The 20,084-nt window shown below is 37.9% G+C and overlaps 1 protein-coding gene across 1 annotated transcript in view; it reads right to left on the bottom strand.

Moving 5' to 3' along the window:
* Nucleotides 1-4,140: 4,140 nt before the first annotated feature.
* LOC140162786 (integrin beta-1-B-like) overlaps nt 4,141-20,084 on the bottom strand; it is a 32,228-nt gene continuing 16,284 nt past the window's right edge. Inside the window, exons 9-23 of the mRNA XM_072186085.1 lie at nt 16,444-16,527; nt 16,046-16,126; nt 15,545-15,640; nt 14,890-14,979; nt 13,644-13,831; nt 13,432-13,516; nt 12,891-13,030; nt 12,464-12,536; nt 11,867-11,948; nt 11,042-11,169; nt 10,519-10,611; nt 9,353-9,482; nt 8,890-9,000; nt 7,163-7,341; nt 4,141-4,494 (exon numbers count right to left, since the gene is read on the bottom strand). Of these exons, the coding sequence (XP_072042186.1) occupies nt 4,384-4,494; nt 7,163-7,341; nt 8,890-9,000; nt 9,353-9,482; nt 10,519-10,611; nt 11,042-11,169; nt 11,867-11,948; nt 12,464-12,536; nt 12,891-13,030; nt 13,432-13,516; nt 13,644-13,831; nt 14,890-14,979; nt 15,545-15,640; nt 16,046-16,126; nt 16,444-16,527 (1,671 nt within the window). The 3' untranslated portion in view covers nt 4,141-4,383. The remainder of the gene's footprint in view (nt 4,495-7,162; nt 7,342-8,889; nt 9,001-9,352; nt 9,483-10,518; nt 10,612-11,041; nt 11,170-11,866; nt 11,949-12,463; nt 12,537-12,890; nt 13,031-13,431; nt 13,517-13,643; nt 13,832-14,889; nt 14,980-15,544; nt 15,641-16,045; nt 16,127-16,443; nt 16,528-20,084) is intronic.

Genomic DNA, 20,084 nt, shown 5'->3' with positions numbered 1-20,084 from the left:
TAAAAAACCACTATTTGTTATGTTTTCTAATATTTTGTGAGTGGATATCTTTAGTTTTTTGTGAGTGGTCTATGTATTTAGGTTGGGCGTTAAAACCTTTTTGCTTATCGAAACTGGACTATATTTCCCTCCAGTCTTTGTTATGATTTATAATACTGGTTACAATATCGCAACCATTTCCAATGCCGCATAATTACATTGATGTATTTGATATATTTTCTGCTTTTTTATTGATTGTTTTGTGAGGCAACATTCTTTTTAGTTCTATAGAAATGTGAGGCTGTAGAAAAAAAAAGATCCGATTTTTTACACCCTAAATCGTGCCGTATCTAACTACCTGGCGCTGTGCTTTGGGGTAACTCGTTGCTTCTCCTCTCCAGATACCTGTACTTGATTCAAGTTCGCCCATACCCCACGCCTTAAAGACACTAAAAACTAAATTACGATGTAGAGTAATCAATAGATGGATAATTTTGTTCTACACGAAGCGTCTTTATTTCCCAAGTCATGTCAATTTGAATGGAAAAAGAGAGCTTTTCAAAAGTGACAAATTTAGGATATTATCTTCTTCAGGCGACTCCTATCGATTATGGTAAGGGGCTGTTACAACGTGACAGATCAACACACACTTACTAGCCGTATTCACCATTTGCGTGTTTCGAGAGAAAAGTCTATGTAAATGCTGTTACTTGTGAAATGCTCTAATTTTCTTTCAAACTGTTAAGTTGGGAAAATAAAGTCAAGATACACATAACAAAATCTATTGACTACTTCATTTCTGCATTTGCTATTTTAGGTTTAGTGTCTTTTAGATGTTGCTTTTGTTTAAAGTGTACTTTTTATGCGAATAAGGTTGAGGTAACCGGGATTCCAATTCCAATTAGGCACATGTATTTACTTGGAATACTGATAACCATACTACTTTATCAATTATTATGAATTGTATTCGTCCAATGCTGAATGGAACAACAGTTCAGAATGAGATATTATTGTTAAAATATATAATGTAAATACAGCTACATTTAAAGGGAATATCCTGTTGTCTATCGAAGAAGCTTGTACGCCAATGGAACAGAGAAGACGTCCCTAATACACACCGACATCGCCTGGTTAATAATTACATTATACAGCAGAGACACTACAATACCCGGAATCGATACCCATGAATGTGCTATTCATGATTTGATATTCAGACGATAAATCTTTGGATACCGGGGTAGAAAATGAAGAATATCTCCCGTAATTAATTTAGTCTAAAGAAGCCAGATTTTGTTCCTTGCACTTGAATATATGTGTTCAACGGATATGATAGTCGTTAGCTAGCGTTTTGAGAAAGAAGCGTGCGTCTTGAAGTCAAAAACTGACAAAAATATTCTGATTTTATATGTGCCGAACTATAGCGCAGCGTAGGCTAGCTGCACTCATTCCCGTGAGGCAGTCTAAAAGCAGATGACCATTGACCGCATCATGGCGTATACATGCTCACTCACACACAGAAAGGTCATTAACCAGGATATTGTCAGTAGCCTTAGTCGGATGTCCCACGGCTCATTATGAGGCTCAAAGGTCGGAACAAAATGGCCATGCGTGGCTGTGGACTCAACCTACCATGGCGATTTCTGCCATGAAGATATCGGGGCGATGACACCGTGTAATAGTACAAGATGGAACCAACATTTTTTTGGGATCCTCACACGCAAATCTGCAACACCCTAGTTGGCGCCATTTTCAACGATACCTATTATCTCCACCAGGGATGAAAGGACATAATGGATGTCAATTTAAATTGTATAGAATAAATAAAGGGAAGAATGAACTACAGTGTTAGAACTTCATCTATCCGATCTGCTCCGATCCGATCCGGGTTGTTGACATATTAAGGTGGCTGTGTACTCTAGACGTTGTTTCTTTCGCGAAATTGAGCTTTTGTACTTTGTTATGTTTTTTATCAATACAACGGAAGAAAATCCAGATTTGTAAACTCCAACTGCTATATTTTATTTCACCATTTCACTCTTGTTCGCAATTTCAAAAGAGGGAAAATATGTGTTGTACCAGCGCGCGCAACAATGCATCGCGCTGCGTAGTCGCGCAATTTGTTAACGCACATATAACGCTACGCATAGGCGACGCGTATCTGTATGCGTGACGCTTCCTAATTTCAAGTGGTCAAATGGCTCCGTTTTAGCTCATAAAATGTGGGCTCTAACTTGTCAAGGGGGTGTGAATTTACCCGATGTTCACGTAATGTGAGGTAGAAAAACGAGAACTGCCGCATTCTCCTGTGAGCTTCGATGAAAGTGCAAAATGTGACCACTTTACACTTCAGCGGCCATTACTTCAATGTTCATTTTCTCAGGAAAATGACGATTTAGGTACAATAAATACAGCATCTATAGGTACGCAATTATGCTCATCGTAAAAAGCAAGATCGACTTAAGATACCATTTTCTCATTTTGTTGTATTTTGGTCTATTTCCGATTTGTTTGTGAAATGTATGCCTTATATGGTAAATATCTTAAAAAATTATGCCAATATCAAAAAAAAGCCCAAAAAACAAAAAACCCGATTTTTGGAATGGAGCCTCAAGATTAAGAAAAAAAAAAAAAAAATTTGGAAAAGGTGTTTTTTGGTTATGATATTTCTTCAAACCATTTCTTGATGTCTTGCCGTTAAAAAATTCATACTTTTATACGTCTTGCGTGAATAATTACAAAGGTATGGCACTTTTACTACATGCATGTCTGAGAGTACACAGCCACCTTAATGAATGTGTTTTTATGTTGTACTACGTCCTCTGATTACAGTTAAGGGAGGGCACGGTGTTTGATTGTATATGTACAAGTCAGAGAAACAAGTTTTGATTTTATTGATTTTATTTTGTGCAAGATTACCGTTCTTTAATCATTGCAAAGCACCCCGTTCTAGATGTAATTATTGCACTATATCAAATATTAGAACCGAAGTCTTTTCTACGATCAGTTTATTTATTTTTTGTGGTGCATGTGTAAGCGTAGATCGCACAGCGCAAAAAAAAAAAAAAATTAAAATAAAGAAAATCCAAATGTGTTTCAATTCGGCAAAACCCCACCCCCTCCAAAAATGAAATACAAAATAGAAATTGGTATGAATTTTGGTAGAAGTACAAAACAGATGAGTATTTTCATTACTTTTAATAATCACTTTTCTTTTCTTTTCTATCGGAAAGTAAGTGACAAATTCCCACATAAATTCACTTTTTTCGCGGTCATGAGATTGGGAAGGGCTAATTTCAACACTACACTGTCGCCAATAAGGCCTAAAAAATGTTTGCAAAATTTTTTTTGCAAAGAAATAGTAATAATGAAAAACAGTTCCAAAGCCTTTATCATACGCAAGCGCATTGCAGACAAAAGGGCACAATCAAGGCTTCTTATTGGTTCATTTGGCTGATACGTTGCGGCAAGCGGCAGAAATGTCGGATAAGAAAAACCTCGTTTCATACGAAGATGCACTTTATACAATAACTCTATGGAGCCAGTATCAGTGGTGTAAGATCTCTATGTCTCATATAACCATGATAACTCTGTGTATGTAGTTCTTTATATACGTTAAAAAAAATTCATTCGTATTGATATCCCGGTGGGTTCAGTTTGTATTTAAAGGTAGGACGTATGACCGTTCCAGGATTTGAAAATGACACCCTATTTCACGGGGAATCGAGGACATTTGCAGCAATTTTACCCCCTATTTTGCATGAAATCAAGGAAAGTTTGCCCCCAAATACCTCCCCTATTTTTATCATTTTGAGGACGCATTTTCATTTCACCCCCTTATCGCGAGGAATCAAGGACATTTTTCCAAAATAAATACCCCTATTTTGACCATTTCAAGGATGCTTTTGAATTCCCCCCCCCCCCTATTTCACGGGGAAATGAGGACAATAACGAAAACTGTAGTGGTAAAACGTGGACGCAAGTCCTAGAAATACACCCTATTTTTCATTTCAAGGACAATTTTGCTCCAAAACACCCCTAATTTGGACAATCGCGAACAATTTTGTCCTCAAAAATTCCGCGGACATTTCTTGAAAAGTACCCCTAATTGGAACCATCATGCGTACACATTTTCAGTGAAGACTGAACCGACCGGGATTGAAATAAGAATCTCGCAATATAGTCATGATTACTTCAGAAATAATTATAATAATACGTAGAAGATGACTGCGAATGATATGTACGGTTTTGGTAGTTCTGTCTGTGGTAGAAATAATCCTACTTAAACATCCGTACTAAATAACTCATATCTTGAATTAAACGATGTCCTTGATCATTGGCCTGCTCTAATCCTGGTTTGTCAGTAATTATTTTGCCTCTGGTTCCATTAACACTGGTTATCAATGGTTATAACTCGGTTTTTGGTCTTGGATCGTCTTGATATTCCATCTGTACAGCTTTTCCATACATGGGGTTTGCGTGTTTCGTTGTTGAAGGTTTGTAGATAGGATTTGTTGACTGCAAAAAGGAACATTAAAAAGTAATAAGAAATATTACACTGCAAAGATTGCCTTAACGGCAGTTAGACTACTCCGTAGTCCACTTGCCCATTGTCATGAATGTGCATACTTTGGATATTGCATTTAAGCTTAAAACTCCGATTTAAATAATTTGTGCACAATTGATAGATTTTCGCAACTGATCATCTTTTCAGTCACCGTACTCCCTCTGTATGTTAGCTTCCCAAGTGGACTACGGACTTTGACTTGAGAGTTAGGCCCATTTCTGGCCTAACTAAAATTGGTGATGATGTAATGCATCTTTAAAAATGAATCTGGCTTGTGATTGGTCGCCCAGATCTCGTTATTGTTTAAATCCTCCCGACGCGTACTGGTACTATACATGGTACACAACTATCTAGGGAATGCGGCGCTTTTGTGCTGGTGGATGAACGTATGCATCTAGCGCGTATTGTACCACCATGCTTAGTCTTGTGGTTAGATTTTATTGATAAACAAGTATGATTGACAGTGTGTGAGTCCCGGGGTAAAGTTCTGCTTAAAAGTGAAAGTCCATAGTCGATTTTAAATCGTAATAAACTGGCAGATTCTAAAATTAGAATTGTTCAGTATTGGAGTGTCATTACAGTTATGCCATTATGATATGTTGCATTCAATAATATAAGTTTACGTATACTTTACTTTTACTGTCACAAATATAATTATATAAACTTTTTCATAACCATTTTATACTAGTATTTTGATGTAATAAATATCAGTATAAATTCGAGTTCAACTGAATGCGTTCATCATGATTAATAACGTATTTTTATTTATCAAAAATCGACTATGGCATAGTCTAAACGGCAGTGTGTCTTGGCTGAAGACACAATCTTAAACATATAGGCCTATGAATTAAGACACGACTGCAAAAGACGCGCCCGCCTGTGTAAAGTCACGTCCGTTTGCGATGCACATCCAACAAAGCCATCTCCATACATTACACTTCCCAAATTTAAGAAGTATAATTTATTTTGACAGCGTGATTAGTCTTTGTTGATTTTGCATCATTTGGTTAGACATTTTTTTCTGGTTTTACAGGATTGTAATGTGCTAGCCAATAAAGATACTCTGCAAAAATCAAGACTTTAGGTGCTGTAGTTTTGTCAAAATCCGAGATTTTGAATAAAACGATGGAACCCTCGCTTTATTATTACGATGGAAATATTAGTCGAACGCGTATGCACAGTACGTACACGGCGTGTGTGATACACATACACACACACCCCGAGGATCGTACCGTATTACAACCGCGGGAGTAACATGCATGGGCGCTAGTTAATTCCAATTTTCTATGCTTTACCTCACTTGTTCGGCTCAAAATTAAAAGGGGACATATCTGACAGTAAAAGCTAACATTTTATGGAAAATAAATACTAATCTATTTGACAGAAATGTAATATAATATGGCTTTAACTTGCTACAGGACTCTTGACCTCTTCTGTTACTCACATAATCCTTTGCGGGTAGACTTGTTATGTCGTCACGCCGATGCGCACATCGTTACTACGCACTTCTCTCGGCTTTGAAATGCGCAGTAATGGTTTTCGCTAAATGATATGCACATCATCGTGACGTCAAATGACATCTCAGATCTATCCACATACCCTTACAGGGATTATCTAAGAAGGTCAAATGATTTGATTATTTCGTCTTCAGGCAAAAAAAAAATGTTTATATTAACGTTTGTTTTGTATTATACTGGAGATGTGACTAAATGCAACCGTCAAAACATAAGTTTTGCCACGTATGGGCAGCATTTAAAGAGGTGAAATGGAAATAACGTTTTCAGAGTCTTATTCGCCGTTTATTAACTATCGTGCAATAAACATCTCTCATAATTTAAAATGAAAAAGAGTGTCTCTTGACAAAAGAAAAACAATGAACTTTAATTTTACTGTTTTTAGTGGTCTTGAGATCTATCCAAATTTTAATTATAATCAATAGAGTTTGTTTTCTCATACAGACGAGCCTCGGTTAATTATAAACAGTTCCTTTGTATTATACTGACTTTAGAGAGTGTCGTTATTAAGGCAAAGCTGTTTTGTGACTGTAAATCACTAATAATCTGAGACATAATCAAAAAGTCTAATTTGAGTCTGACGTCATCTGTCACTCAAACTAAGAAGCGATTTGTTTACGAATTGTCCTGGTGATTGCGTTTCTTTTGCACCTTCAAATATACAAACCATCTCAAACGATACGCATGTCCTACTTGCGTACGGACCTTTCAGGTAGGGTCGTTCGGTCGGGTTTTTTTTTATCAGTGGAGGCTAAAATTACCCTAATCTGAAAAAATTGAAAACATCTTTTTTTTTTTTTTTTTTTTGCACATATAGGAAACTTTCTTTCCTGAAGGCACCATGTCAACAATGCCTAGAAAAGATTATTTTTTTTTAAAGGTTAAAAAAACCACTGGCTTTTACGCACTACTAACCAATTAAGGGTCCCGGGGAGTTTTATTGACATTTACATCAGACACAAATTAGTCTTCGTAATCCTGTATTAGATTAAACCATGTTCATGGGTTCTACAGGTACGGTTTATATTAAATAGTTGTTCGTCCGTATGTGGAAATCCCGATAGTATATAAAATAATCGTATTCTGGTATGGTAGGCTTCCTTACCGTATCCCAATTGGCTTGTTTTCTATCCTTTTCAAACTCCGCAAATTCCTTTTTGTCAAGGTAGTATATATACAATCTCAGCAGTAGGATAAGAAGTAACCCGATAAACAATATGGCACATATAATAGCGACAACTATGATCCACGGCTCTACCTTAACTACTGTTGCTTGTGGACACACTAAAAAGAATCAAAATGGGGTTTGATTATACTTGGTCAATAAGTTATTTTAAGGGCTTTCTTATAACTAAATTAACCATAATACGCCCGAGTACTACAAAATAGTACATGATATATCACTGGGTCTGCGTATATCTCACGTGATAGGCACGCTTTCGTTGGTCCGGCCAGCGAAAGACCCGTGACTCAATGCCCAGAGCAAACAACTTCTGTGTTTGTTTCAGTCGCACTCCCTCGTAGTCGCCAGAACGCCAGAAAGAGCTTCGGGCGTTAGGGTTAATTAATAGGTCAGTTGACTTCACGCTAACTGGTAATTGATAACAAAATACAGGGCACAACATAACAGACTGTTCTGGGAATAGCCTATACATGTATAATGATATGCTCCGTCAGAATGTTGCCAGGAACAGAACACAGACTTGCTCGGTCTGGAAGAAAAACATCAGACTGTTTAAGACACTCTTGTACTCTATCATTGCATAATTTTGATGTATACTCGGGTTATCGAGGGTTGAGTGTGCATAGTTATGGGAAACGCTTTTCAAAGAAGAATAAAGCCTAAAATTCATCATAAACGCAGCAGATTTCATCTCCTATTATTACGCCCATGATGTTTTATTTAAAAAACTAATAAATGATCCAATCAAACAACCGTGGGCGCACGAGGATGGTACGCAACGCAATTGATGCAATGAGGACCAGGGCTGAAACCTGTATTCGCCAAGGAGGCAACCAGGTAGAGGGCAGAGCTGCACAGTAAAGCAAGAAACAACAACGTAAGAAAGTAAGAAACATGATAAAACAAAAAAGCATATAACCAAAAAAAAAAAAAAAAAAAAAATTGCAAGTATACCAAAAGAAGTTACATCCCACGTCCATTTTACGCACAAATTAATGACACTTAACACAATCCGAAACCCACAAGTAAAGCCCATTCCCTAAATAATGTTATTTTTTAAAGTTATCGTTGAGGAATGTTTGATATCCATTCATGGTACGTGTAATCTTGAAGTACCAAACCTCCTCCGTGGACAGAGTGAAAAAACGGATTAATTTCTTAAAGAGAATTTTCGTCAAAAGTTGTGAGCCGATTGAAATTTTTTTTTTCAGTTTATTAAAGCTAACGATTAAAAACTTCTTTACCAATCAAAATATATTTGATCAACTTTTCCGAAATAGGGGAAAAAGAGGGCGCAACCAGGTTTCTCTTTTTTGGGAGGGACACCCTGTATTTCATAGGGTTAATGGAATTGGAATTTTTTCCACACAAGCATAATACATAATGTATTCTTATCGCTGTTGCAATGGGTGTGGGCTGGGGTGTGTATATAGGGGTGTGAGCTGGGGTGTGTATGGATGTTGAGCGCGTATGGGTATGCTCTCTTATAAGTGGCGAGTGCACAGTCGATTGGGTTTGATTATTCAATCTGTTGGTTTCTTATATTGCGGACACACCACAGACTAAGGTTGAAAATTCAATTTTATCATTAAGAGATTGAGTGGGTGAGCTTATAATGTATGTAGGTGTGTACGATTTTTATAACCTACCTGGATGTTTTTGTACATGAACCAAAACTGTTCCATTTTGTAGTGTTTCGTAGTAATAGATCACGGTACAGTTTGCTTCGTTGAGGGTCTCGCACTGCAAGCTACCTTCAGCTGATGGTGTAAAAGGCAAACAAATATAACTAAATAGGCCTTAATAGGAAAATAATCTCAAGTATAAAATAACTTCCACATTCTATATGTATATTGCTTAAATCAACGTTGTAGCATTTGTTGAGGACGTCCTCATTTATTTGCTTCGAAAAATCTGATTTCTGCGCGATTGTAATGAATTTTAATGAACCAACATACCTGTAAGGCTTTAATAAATTTTCTCCCCATTGTTTCGGTTCAGTAAAAACTAACATTTTTTTTGGAAAAAACGTCCATTTTTTATTGAAACACTATTGCTTTAAGTGTTACTAGCGAACATGTAAAGACGTTTGCAAAATGGACCTCAACTCACGAATTTGAAGTTTCTTTTCGACTACAATTAACATAGAACATTGTGCACACTCCTCAGGGGAAAGACGCCCTTCCTCAAACACCGTACACATAACACACTCTCGAAACACTCCACAGTCACCAATACAAATCTGTTTGAAGAAAGAGTTAAATAGGAGTGAGGAGTAAGATAAGTAAGTGAAAAGCTGTTTTCGGTTATTCATAGCGTCTAATTTTTATACTATTATATTGAACTATTGGATTACTTTATTTAAGTTAGCTGACTATGTATAAAGATTAGATGATATGGATATCCTGTGTTGAAATTACATATAAATCAAATCAAACAAATTATACATGGATATTGTAACACCACCTCACCCAGCAAATTGATCGTGCCAAATTTTATTCGAATTGAATAACACTGCTTTTAGCTTTTGTATTATTCCAATTATGACCCGTTCTCTTAAAAACCAGGTACCTGAGTTGTCTTTTGTGGCTAATTAAGGGGGAGGGGAACAAATACGCCTGGTTGAAGGCACGTTCTTTGGTCTTATTGGTTGATATGGAGACAATAATATAAACGTCTCAATAAACTGTTTGTAATATTTAATTTGCGGGTTGCAACCTTGGCAACATTAAAGTCGATAACGTCACCCTCTGAAGTTACTTTGAGAGTGAAATAATTGTACAAAAAGGTGCACGATGTTCATACGTTTAATGCACTCCCCACGTCGGGGACGCATCAACATCGCGGTATCGGGCATTATCTGTTCACACCCAACAGTACGATAAATCCATGATACACGATATATAGTATAATAAGGGGCACAGGCGTAGATCCCCTCCCCAATATTTTGCCTGGGGGATGTCCATACAATCATCCCCAATGTTGACGCCTGTATGTGGGTTTCTGACCAAATTAACATCATATTTGGCCATCTTAGCCCCCAATAAGCACATTTTTGGCGCTTCGCGAGAATTTATTCCACTTTTGCACCATATTGCATCAGTCAATATTGCACACATTTCAGTGCGCTTCGCACGCATTTGTACCATAACATTTTTCTGTCGCCAAAAGGGGCTGGATGCACTGTATTTAAAGACATCTTTCAACCCATCCCCCAAAGTCAAAAAGAAATCTACGCCACTGATAAGGGGATTTTTTGCAACCATAAGTGTACGTACCCCGCAATCTTCACAGGTTGGGCCTCGGAATGACGAATTTTCATCACATACACATTTTCCACAATCACATTCACCAAATCCATTACACAGCAGCTATGAAAGAAAATAAGATATAATATACCACACACACATAATGAAAAAAATAATAAAAATAGCAGAACTAGGAGAAACTGTAAAAGGATGAAAAGGGGGTGGATAAATTAGCCTATTAAATTTTTAATAATTGCGATGATTTTTGTCTAAAAAATTCCCATCTGCAATGGTTAGCATTGTACACATCTTGTTATGGCGGCACCCATGGGTCATTAATGTAAGTCATAGTTCATAGTTTAATTGAAAAGTGCCTTATATTAAATAGTCTAGGATGACTGATGACGAATAAAAGCAAATGAACAAATGTTCTTTGTGTTCTTTGTTTGTCTTTATCTTCCAATATAAAAACAATAGAGGTAACAAATAGTGTGTATTTATGGCTCCTTCTGCGGAACAATTAACAATAATTGAAATAAGCATAAAATCTCACCCCGGTCGTAGCCATACATGCGTCATTAGTATCTGGACATTGACATGCGTTCCCTGCATAGCCTTTGTGACATTGACATTTACTCGTCCACGTGTTTTCATCACAGATACATTTCCCGCGTTTTGGGCCTATACGAAATTCAAAAAAATATTTTTTATTCTAGGGTTAAAACAAATTAACTGCCTTAAGTTACGGCAAGCAAACTGCCTGACACTCTGCACAAGTTTTATCATAACTAAAATTCTATGTGCAGCAATTTCGAGGCTTTTGTTACTACGCTTGTACGAATCTCTTTTAATGTGAGTGCACACCAACAATCTGTTTACCTTCCGGGAAAAATGGGAAAACCTGTGCGCGCCCTTGTCGAACGCTTGGCAAAAGACTGTGCAACTCTCTCAGTGGAGCGTCACCGCAATGTGTCCACGGCCATACTTCTAAAGGGCTAATGTGGTAGTCGCTTTATTAAAGTTTCCCCAATACTATTATGGATTAGGGTTAGGGTTAACTTGTTTACTTATTGGGGAAAATTGATATCTAGATACTGACATGCGTTCCCTGCATAACCTTTGTGACATTGTCATCATCACAGATACATTTCCCGCGTTTACTTATTGGGGAAAATTGAATGAAGCGACTACCACATTTAGCCTTTTAGAAGTATGGCCGTGACACTCCTATGCGGTGACGCTCCACGAAGAGGATTATATAGTATTTTTCCAATACTGCCCGCCATACATGGAAAAGACTAATTGAGATTTGTTTTACAAGGTGTGCTTATCGGGAATGAAAAGAAACCATGTCTGCACGTAACTAATTCGCACTTACCTCCACATATTTCGCCTTCATATCTGTCACATGAGAAATTGTCACACTCACAAAAGGGTCCAGAAATGACTTCCTTAGGATTCTAAACAGAGAAAAATAACCGGTATATTTACTAAAGTTGAACTTAATAGGCATGAGCAAAAATGGCGGATTTGGTTAATAAGATAATGTAATACAGTGTTTTTTTTTGGGTATTGTCTATGAGTATAAATGACACGGGTAATCCCCCGGGTAATCCACGCAAGGCCTAAAGCTAACACACATATTGGAAAAAATCTCTTCTGTTTTTTCAGTTCTAGCCATTTAACTGAAATAAAAACAGTGTACTTCATAATATATATATATTAATATTGATTTTATTAGAGATGCGTCAAGAAAGCCAATAATTGCATTTATATCTCCATGGGTTTTTCGGTTATTGGATTAAGGACATAATATATCAATCAGAACCTTTCCTCTTGTGTGCAAGCTTTATTTGTCTCAATATGTGAGTGTAAAGATCGACCCACTCTATGTTGAAGGAAAAGATAAGGTACTAGAGGGTATTTTAATCTGTATCATAATATAAGACAACACGACTTTAGTTAACTCGAGTACCTGACGCAGGAAGCATTGGCATTCACCGCAGTAACACTCACCACGACCAGAGCAAATCAAAGTCGCGTTAGATCTGCAAAAGCAAATAAAGAAGGATAATGAAAGAAAGAAAGAAAGAAAGAAAGAAAGAATTGATATTTAGTAGCGTTAAGTTTGATAAGCATGCTATAGACGAATCCAATCTGCACCAAACTGGTGTTGATACTGCCCAATTGGGTGGATTAAATCCGCTTAAAATTCGATGTTGAATTGTATTGTGTTGTAAACTTTCATCATTCTTTTGTCTACGTCTAACACGGGTGATGGAATGCAGTTTAATATCCCCGCCAAGGCCACATCATTTCACATTTTAGGTGGACCCAATAATGGCTGCCATTAAAGTGTAGGAATGCGTGAAAATGGATTCGTCTATATAGTCAGTACTTACGCCCGACAGTTTTCATATCCCTCACCGGTTCCCGACTCTACATCACATTCGCACTCTTTGCCATATCTATTAGGATTACAGTAGCACACACCGCAGGCAAACGTTCCATTGCCATCACTGCAGAGATCACTGTTTGGGATCTGTATATCAAAATAGACTACATTAGGGTAAATCTTAAACAATAGCAATTTGTTTTAACAACCTTCGTATTTCGGTTGTCGTTATATAAATATAATGCAATGATATCAACAAGTTATATTCTAATCAAGAAATTAACACAGATGACTTCAAGAAAAAAGAAGAAGAAGCAAATAGGTCTTTAAGAGGCGGCGTTCCATTGTTTTAGAACAATACAAACCATCTCCAATCGGAAAGACCCGGTCGTAACCGGCGGACAACCGGCGTTTGAGTTTTGAAACCGTCCCTAAATGAAGAGTGATAATACAAATGGCCAGTGTCATTTTGTCATGTAGTTTCAAAAACCATAAATCCCCAAATATCAATAACATGGAAGAAATTTAAAAAAAGAAACGTTTCTCACCCCTTTCTCTTCACATTCACAAGAACAAATAACTTCAGTTGCTATCACCAGAGCATCTTTCAGTCCGTATGGTTTTACATAAAACCTATGAAGAACAAAAGACTAGTTTAGGGCGTGTTCAGAGATGGATCACTTAGAACATGCAGGCACAGTACTGGAATCGAATGTAGTTTATATACACAGAAAAGTCCATGCCGGACAACAAAACTTACCCACGACTCACATCCTCTTCGCAACTGGTTGCCGTAATATCTAAATCAAAACTGATCACCTGACCCAATGAGAGCCCTGTGCAAACTTTCTCCCCAGGTCTATTGTCTCCCTCACCACAGTGGGCTGTGTAGGCAATGTTGATTCCCTCGGGCGCTGAGTCTATCAATTCTATTTTGGAGGTTATAGCCTGTCAACAATTATAATAATATGAATAAATGTACAAAAACACAATATATTACATATACCTTACACCTATCATTCATTTGCGGGTAAGTATGGAACGCATGAGCAGCCGGCAAATCTGTCATGGCATGTTTTAATAATCATTTATTAAAATAATATGTTTGCGTCGACAAGGAAACTTTTTGGCGCAGTATATATTAAACACCTCAAATAAAGAAAGTCCGCAGTCATGTAACCCGTCCTACACCAAAACCTAATCTTGTTATGACAATTTGATTGCTAAGGTCGTGTGCAGAATCTTGCTAGCTGCAATTTGATACCAAATTTGCTACCGAAAACTCTAAATTCACAGAGATTGATACCAGTATATGAAATTTGGTGTATTTCAAAAGTTGCAAATTAAAAACGGACCACGCGAACCTGTAGAGGTGAATGGCAGAGCACGACCCTTGACATAATGACATAGCCCGAAACAACCGCTAGGTCATATCGATCGCATCGTGCCCTAGTATTCATCAGTAAATCACTGTAGCAATCCATGCGTTTTAAATTGACAATTGAATAAAGCGCGCACTTGGGGTAGTCGACAGGGGCCCATCGTGGGCAAGCAAGCTTGACCATATTGCCACGCTAAGCCATTTCGACCGCGTGCTTCGTTTTGATTTGCAACTTTCGAAAATGCACCAAATGCCATAAACTGGTATCAACCTTTGTCACTTTTGAGTGTTTGGTAGCAAATTGGGTATCAAATTGGAGCTAACAAGATTCTGCATACGACCGTATCAATCAAATGGTAATAACAAGATCAGGTTTTGGTGTACGACGGGTTGTATGACTGCGGACTTTCTTTATTTGAGCAGTTTATAACAAGATCTTGCGCATTAATGCGTCTACACAACCTCGGTGAAAGATGCGTTACACACAAATAATGCATACACTATCATAACGTGAATTAGACGTCGGAACGGATGAATGCCGTTACCGTTCAAGGTTCCGTTTCACGTTAAAATCGCAAATATCATTGGTGTTCCTTCCGTCTGATATTTCCAAGTTATAACTTACATTGTATTGCTCCTTAATGATAGATATGATATTGCTAGAATCTGGTGCCAAGGTACCGACAGCTGCTCCAGTGATATGCTTTGCCATCGACTGTGAAAGAAATAAAACGTGAAGAAGAGGTATGTGAATGATCATATTACAATTGAACGTCTTACTTTTCAGTACTATGGTTTTAGATCTACGTGCTTATGTGTCAAAATGACAGCAGAATTGGCACTACAGAAGATATGTTACATATCTCCAATCAGTAACAATAAATGACTTCACAAAAACACAACAACGCAGTTATTATGCTTGTTTCGTTCGTGTTGAAATCATGAGCATTTAGCATGACCTGTTAGGTGACAATAGTCCGAAGGTTCCCTAGTCCGAAGGCTCCTTAATCCGAAGGTTCGCTACTTTTCTGAAAAAGGCTCGCTAGTACGAATATCGGGTACTTTTGTCCGAATTATAAATAAGGTTCTCTAGTCCGAATATAGAACGAGGCTAGCGCTAACCCTAACCCTAACCCTTATTCTATATTCGGACTAGAGAACCTTCGGATTAGCGAATTTAATTTGGTTTTCGGACTAGCAGCCCTTCGGACAAGAGAGAAATCACGGACCTGTTTTTGTATTTACTGCAAGGCTGACATACTGAAGAACACTACACATACCTCGTAAAATTGTTGATAAAGTGCTGCAATGGCAAATATCGGATAGATATTATTATCGCTGATTTTCGAATTCAGGTGTCCTATAGTGGGAAAATCCTGTATATAGGATAAAATATTTTTCTCATGTTTATGTTGGTAACTAAACCCAATCTATTAACTCCATTTAAAAGGTATCATCTACACAATGAGAACAAAAAATCCCACATTGGGGGAAAATTACAAATTTCCTGATGTCCCACTACCCATTTCACTTCCCCTCCCTTTGATAACCAAACAACTAATCATCGATGCCACGAAGCGATCTATAAAATAATAACATACTGGCAGACATGTTATTTTATGGACATTATGCAATCCGCCTGTGCGCACATAACTATGCCTACACGGAGGGATGACCGAAGTTTATCATTTTAGTCCTGGTCAAATAGTCCATCGCCAGCACCAACCCTACCTAAACGGAACCACGTTAGCTATGCCTCTGATGATACTCTCATGACTTACCTGTTCAACGCTTTCTGTGTACTCATTAGTGATAGGGTCCAGATGACACATCCCGTCGTTTGGGCTGGAAATTCCACCTATCTAAAGCATACATTGAAACATATTATGTAAATATCATTATAAATATTTCTATAAATCATGTAAATATAAGAAGAGAAAAAACAATTGATTATAATTGATTTTTCAAAGTAACAATGCCCAGATGCTGCTCTTCTTTCTTCATTTTCTGCCAATCTTCTCCACACCTTCCTCTATCTCTGCTCATCTTACTTCTCTTCTTCGTTTTCTTCTTCGCTTTCGTTTATTTGTTCTTTTTCTCCACTTCTTCTTCCTTCTCCTGGTCTTTCTTCTACGTCTTTTTCTTCTATATACATAATATTCGTATTGATATTAATTACCCTTCCGTCGCCTGCAACGTGAACAGAGCTATCACTTGTGTAAACCAACATATGTCTGGCTGTATCTCTCCAGCCTATCAAATCCTACAATATATGGAAACAAAATATAAAATTATTTAGGACCCATTAATGGTTATTAAATACTTGATCGGTGCTGACAAAAAGAAGGGAACGTCATATTTAGTTTCTTTTCTTGCATTTAAATTTCACACATCAAAGGTAAATAATGGACTAAATTACCAATCTTAGGAATTAAATAAAGATAGGAATTTAAAAAAAATCAAGACAGGGTTATCAAAGTAATTTTTATTTTATCATAAAACATGCAAATAGATTCATCAGGATTGTCCATTAAAATTCTATTAAAATGTTCTCAAACAAATCCAAATAAAGGTGATGTTATTTACCTCAATGACGTTTCGTGCTGTAACACAGCACTTTCTCAAATTGAATGACCAGCTTTGACCTTTGACGTCGGCTGCTTCCTGTTGGTAGCTGACGTAGGTGGTGCTGTCAATAACTGATCATAGATGTGCGGAAGGAAGTAGTTGCCGCGATTTAGACATCACGCCGCCCAGTCTTCGTTTAAAATGCCCAATAAATACCAACAAGGCACGTGAGATTGTTAACAAAGCACAAAAAGAACTTGTTCGGGAGCGAATTCGGGTTATTAGCAATAAGATCGATGCATTAGAGAAAGAATCAAGTCATTCTGATCTAGAAATACAGTCCCGTTTCCCTGACAATGTGAGACGCCAAATAGACGATCATATCGCGAATTCTCGCGAGAGCGAATTCACAAAAACAAAATGTCGGCAGACCCGGAAGCTGGAATGGTTGCAAGAAAAAGGACAAAAACAAGCAAAGAAATCTCTTTCACGTAATCATGTGAGTACTACCAGTAGTAATGAAATTGATCTCAGTGGTACACAGCTCAAGAAATGGGTTATTAATAATTCTAAACGCGATTTATCCGCCCCTGAAACCACTCTGCTCGCAAAAGGGCTGAATTATGCAGTCGCGCCGGAAAACAACAGCGAAGTATTGCACGATTATATTGTTGCCACTGAGGAAGCCTGCGCAGGTTTGAACGTGAGCGATGCTTCCCAGTTACGTGCAGAAATGGTTGGCGCGATTAAATCGTCCAATAACACAAAATCCAACTTGTCAAAAGAGGAAAAACGGGCTTTACAAGATCTCAAGAAAGACGATAAAATCATGATTTTACCAGCAGACAAAGGCAAATCCACAGTGGTTTTAGACAAATATTCCTATGAAGACAAAGTAAACAACATGTTGAGTGATGAAAAACGTACCAAAACTGAAATCTGACCCAACATCCAAATACAAGGACAAACTCCTTGGTATGTTAAAGAAATGGAAAAAGGAAGAAAAGATCACAGTTAGCGAGTACTGGAAATTGTATCCTACTGCGGAAAACACGCCTCGTATGTATTGTACACCTAAAATACATAAGCCTGGTACCCCGTTGAGACCCATTGTCGATTATTGTGGCTCAATCATGTACGAGACCTCAAAAGAACTTGCTCGTATCTTAGGTCCATTGGTAGGCCAGACCCAACGTCACGTGGTTAATTCAAAAGATCTAGCGGAGGGTCTAGCGGAGATTTTAATTGACGAAGGAGAAGAGTTCATGTCTCATGACGTGGTATCCTTATTTACTAACACCACGGTCAGCGAATCCTTGAATATTATTAGGAAGCGTTTGGAGGACGATAAGACCTTGAAAGAACGGACTAAGCTAACCATAGACAACATCATGGAAGTACTTGAATTTGCTCTTACCACCACTTTTTTTTTCCTTTCGAGGACAAATATACTAACAACGATTTGGCACGGCTATGGGTTCCCCGGTCAGCCCTATAGTAGCGAATTTATACATGGAGTGACTCGAGCAAGAAGCACTCGTCACAGCCCCCCTTGACATAAAACCGAGGCTATGGAAACGCTATGTGGACGATGTGTTGGAGATAGTCAATAAAGGATCCGCAGAACCCCTCACTGAGCATTTAAATCAAATCGACAAAACCGGCAACATTAAATTCACTTATGAAACGGAGGAAGATCAGCAAATCCCATTCTTAGATACGCTAATTGTCAGGAAATCAGACGGAACTCTCAAGCTGTTAGTTTATAAAAAGAAGACACATACAGATCAATATAAGCACTTCCAATCACACCACCCCTTACAACACAAACTTAGTGTTATCCGAACTCTCATGGACAGAAAAGAGAAAGTAGTAACCGAGGAAAAAGACAGAGATCTTGAGGAGTCAAAAATAAAGGAAGCCCTTACGCGTTGCGGCTACCCGGAGTGGGCCTTTAAAAAGGTTCAGGAGCCCAGTAAGCCAAAAGTCATTGACCAATCTCAAACCACCAAAAGTCGTGGCTTTGTGTGCCTCCCTTATAAGCAGGGCTTGTCGGAAAAGACTAGAAGAATTTTCAAAAACACGGCTACCAAGCGAACTTTAAACCACACAAAACGCTTAGAAATCACCTGGTGCATCCCAAAGATAAACGGGATACCAAAACAACAGCAGATTGCGTGTACGAAATTCCCTGCCTAGGTTGCCCCAAATCCTATATCGGAGAGACTTCCAGACTTTTCGGTACAAGGATGAAAGAACATAAAACTGAATCGGACCTGGCATCAGAAAAACCAAATACCAGGGCCCAAAGGAAAACATCTGTCGCCAGCGCCCCTAAGAAATCCGCTCTCACGGACCATGTCGCCGAGGACAATCATGTGATAGGCTGGGAAGAAGCCAAAATAAGAGACATTGAAACTAACAGGAAAAGGAGACACATCAAAGAATCAATATGGATAAGGGAGAATGGGCAGGCAAATACTCTCAACAGGGATTGTGGGAACTACTTCCTTCCGCACATCTATGATCAGTTATTGACAGCACCACCTACGTCCGTCAGCTACCAACAGGAAGCAGCCGACGTCAAAGGTCAAAGCTGGTCATTCAATTTGAGAAAGTGCTGTGTTACAGCACGAAACGTCATTGAGGTAAATAACATCACCTTTATTTGGATTTGTTTGAGAACATTTTAATATAATTATATAACATACACACTAAATATACGTGCTTGAGCCATTTATCCCTTTTTCCATCGGTACAGATTAGAGATTATAGGCAGAGATGAGATAATTTGGGAAATGCAGTTCAAAATCACAAACTTAAACGTTTAGAGGATTATGTATTCAAAAACACTCTGACATTAAAGCCTCTAGAAGTCGAGGTGAACGCGAAAATCTATAGTGAGCCGTAAATGAACGAAACTATGTCAATTTCAGAACAAAAGTTTCCATATTTCCTCATAAACTACAACATTGATTACCATTTGCTTATTATCCAGTTAAAAACCTAATTATTGGAAATCTAATTTGGTTTGGGTTAAAAACACGCCATATGTTATTGAAAATTGCTGATTGAATTATAGGTGTTAATATTTTCTGTTCCAAACGTCAAGCTTGGTATAATACTTTTGTTTGTGCTCATGAAGTACAAAAATTCAGTTTGCGAAATGAATTTTTTAAATAACTTCAACAGCGAGGGATTAAGCTCCCAGTTCCCGTATAAATGGTCTGATTTTACTGGAGCGAGCAGTGT

The sequence above is a fragment of the Amphiura filiformis genome, chromosome 10 (genome assembly GCF_039555335.1).
Source record: "Amphiura filiformis chromosome 10, Afil_fr2py, whole genome shotgun sequence".
Lineage (NCBI taxonomy): Eukaryota > Metazoa > Echinodermata > Ophiuroidea > Amphilepidida > Amphiuridae > Amphiura > Amphiura filiformis.
Note: the sequence above shows the minus strand (reverse complement) of the source record. Positions and strands in the feature narration are given on the sequence as shown.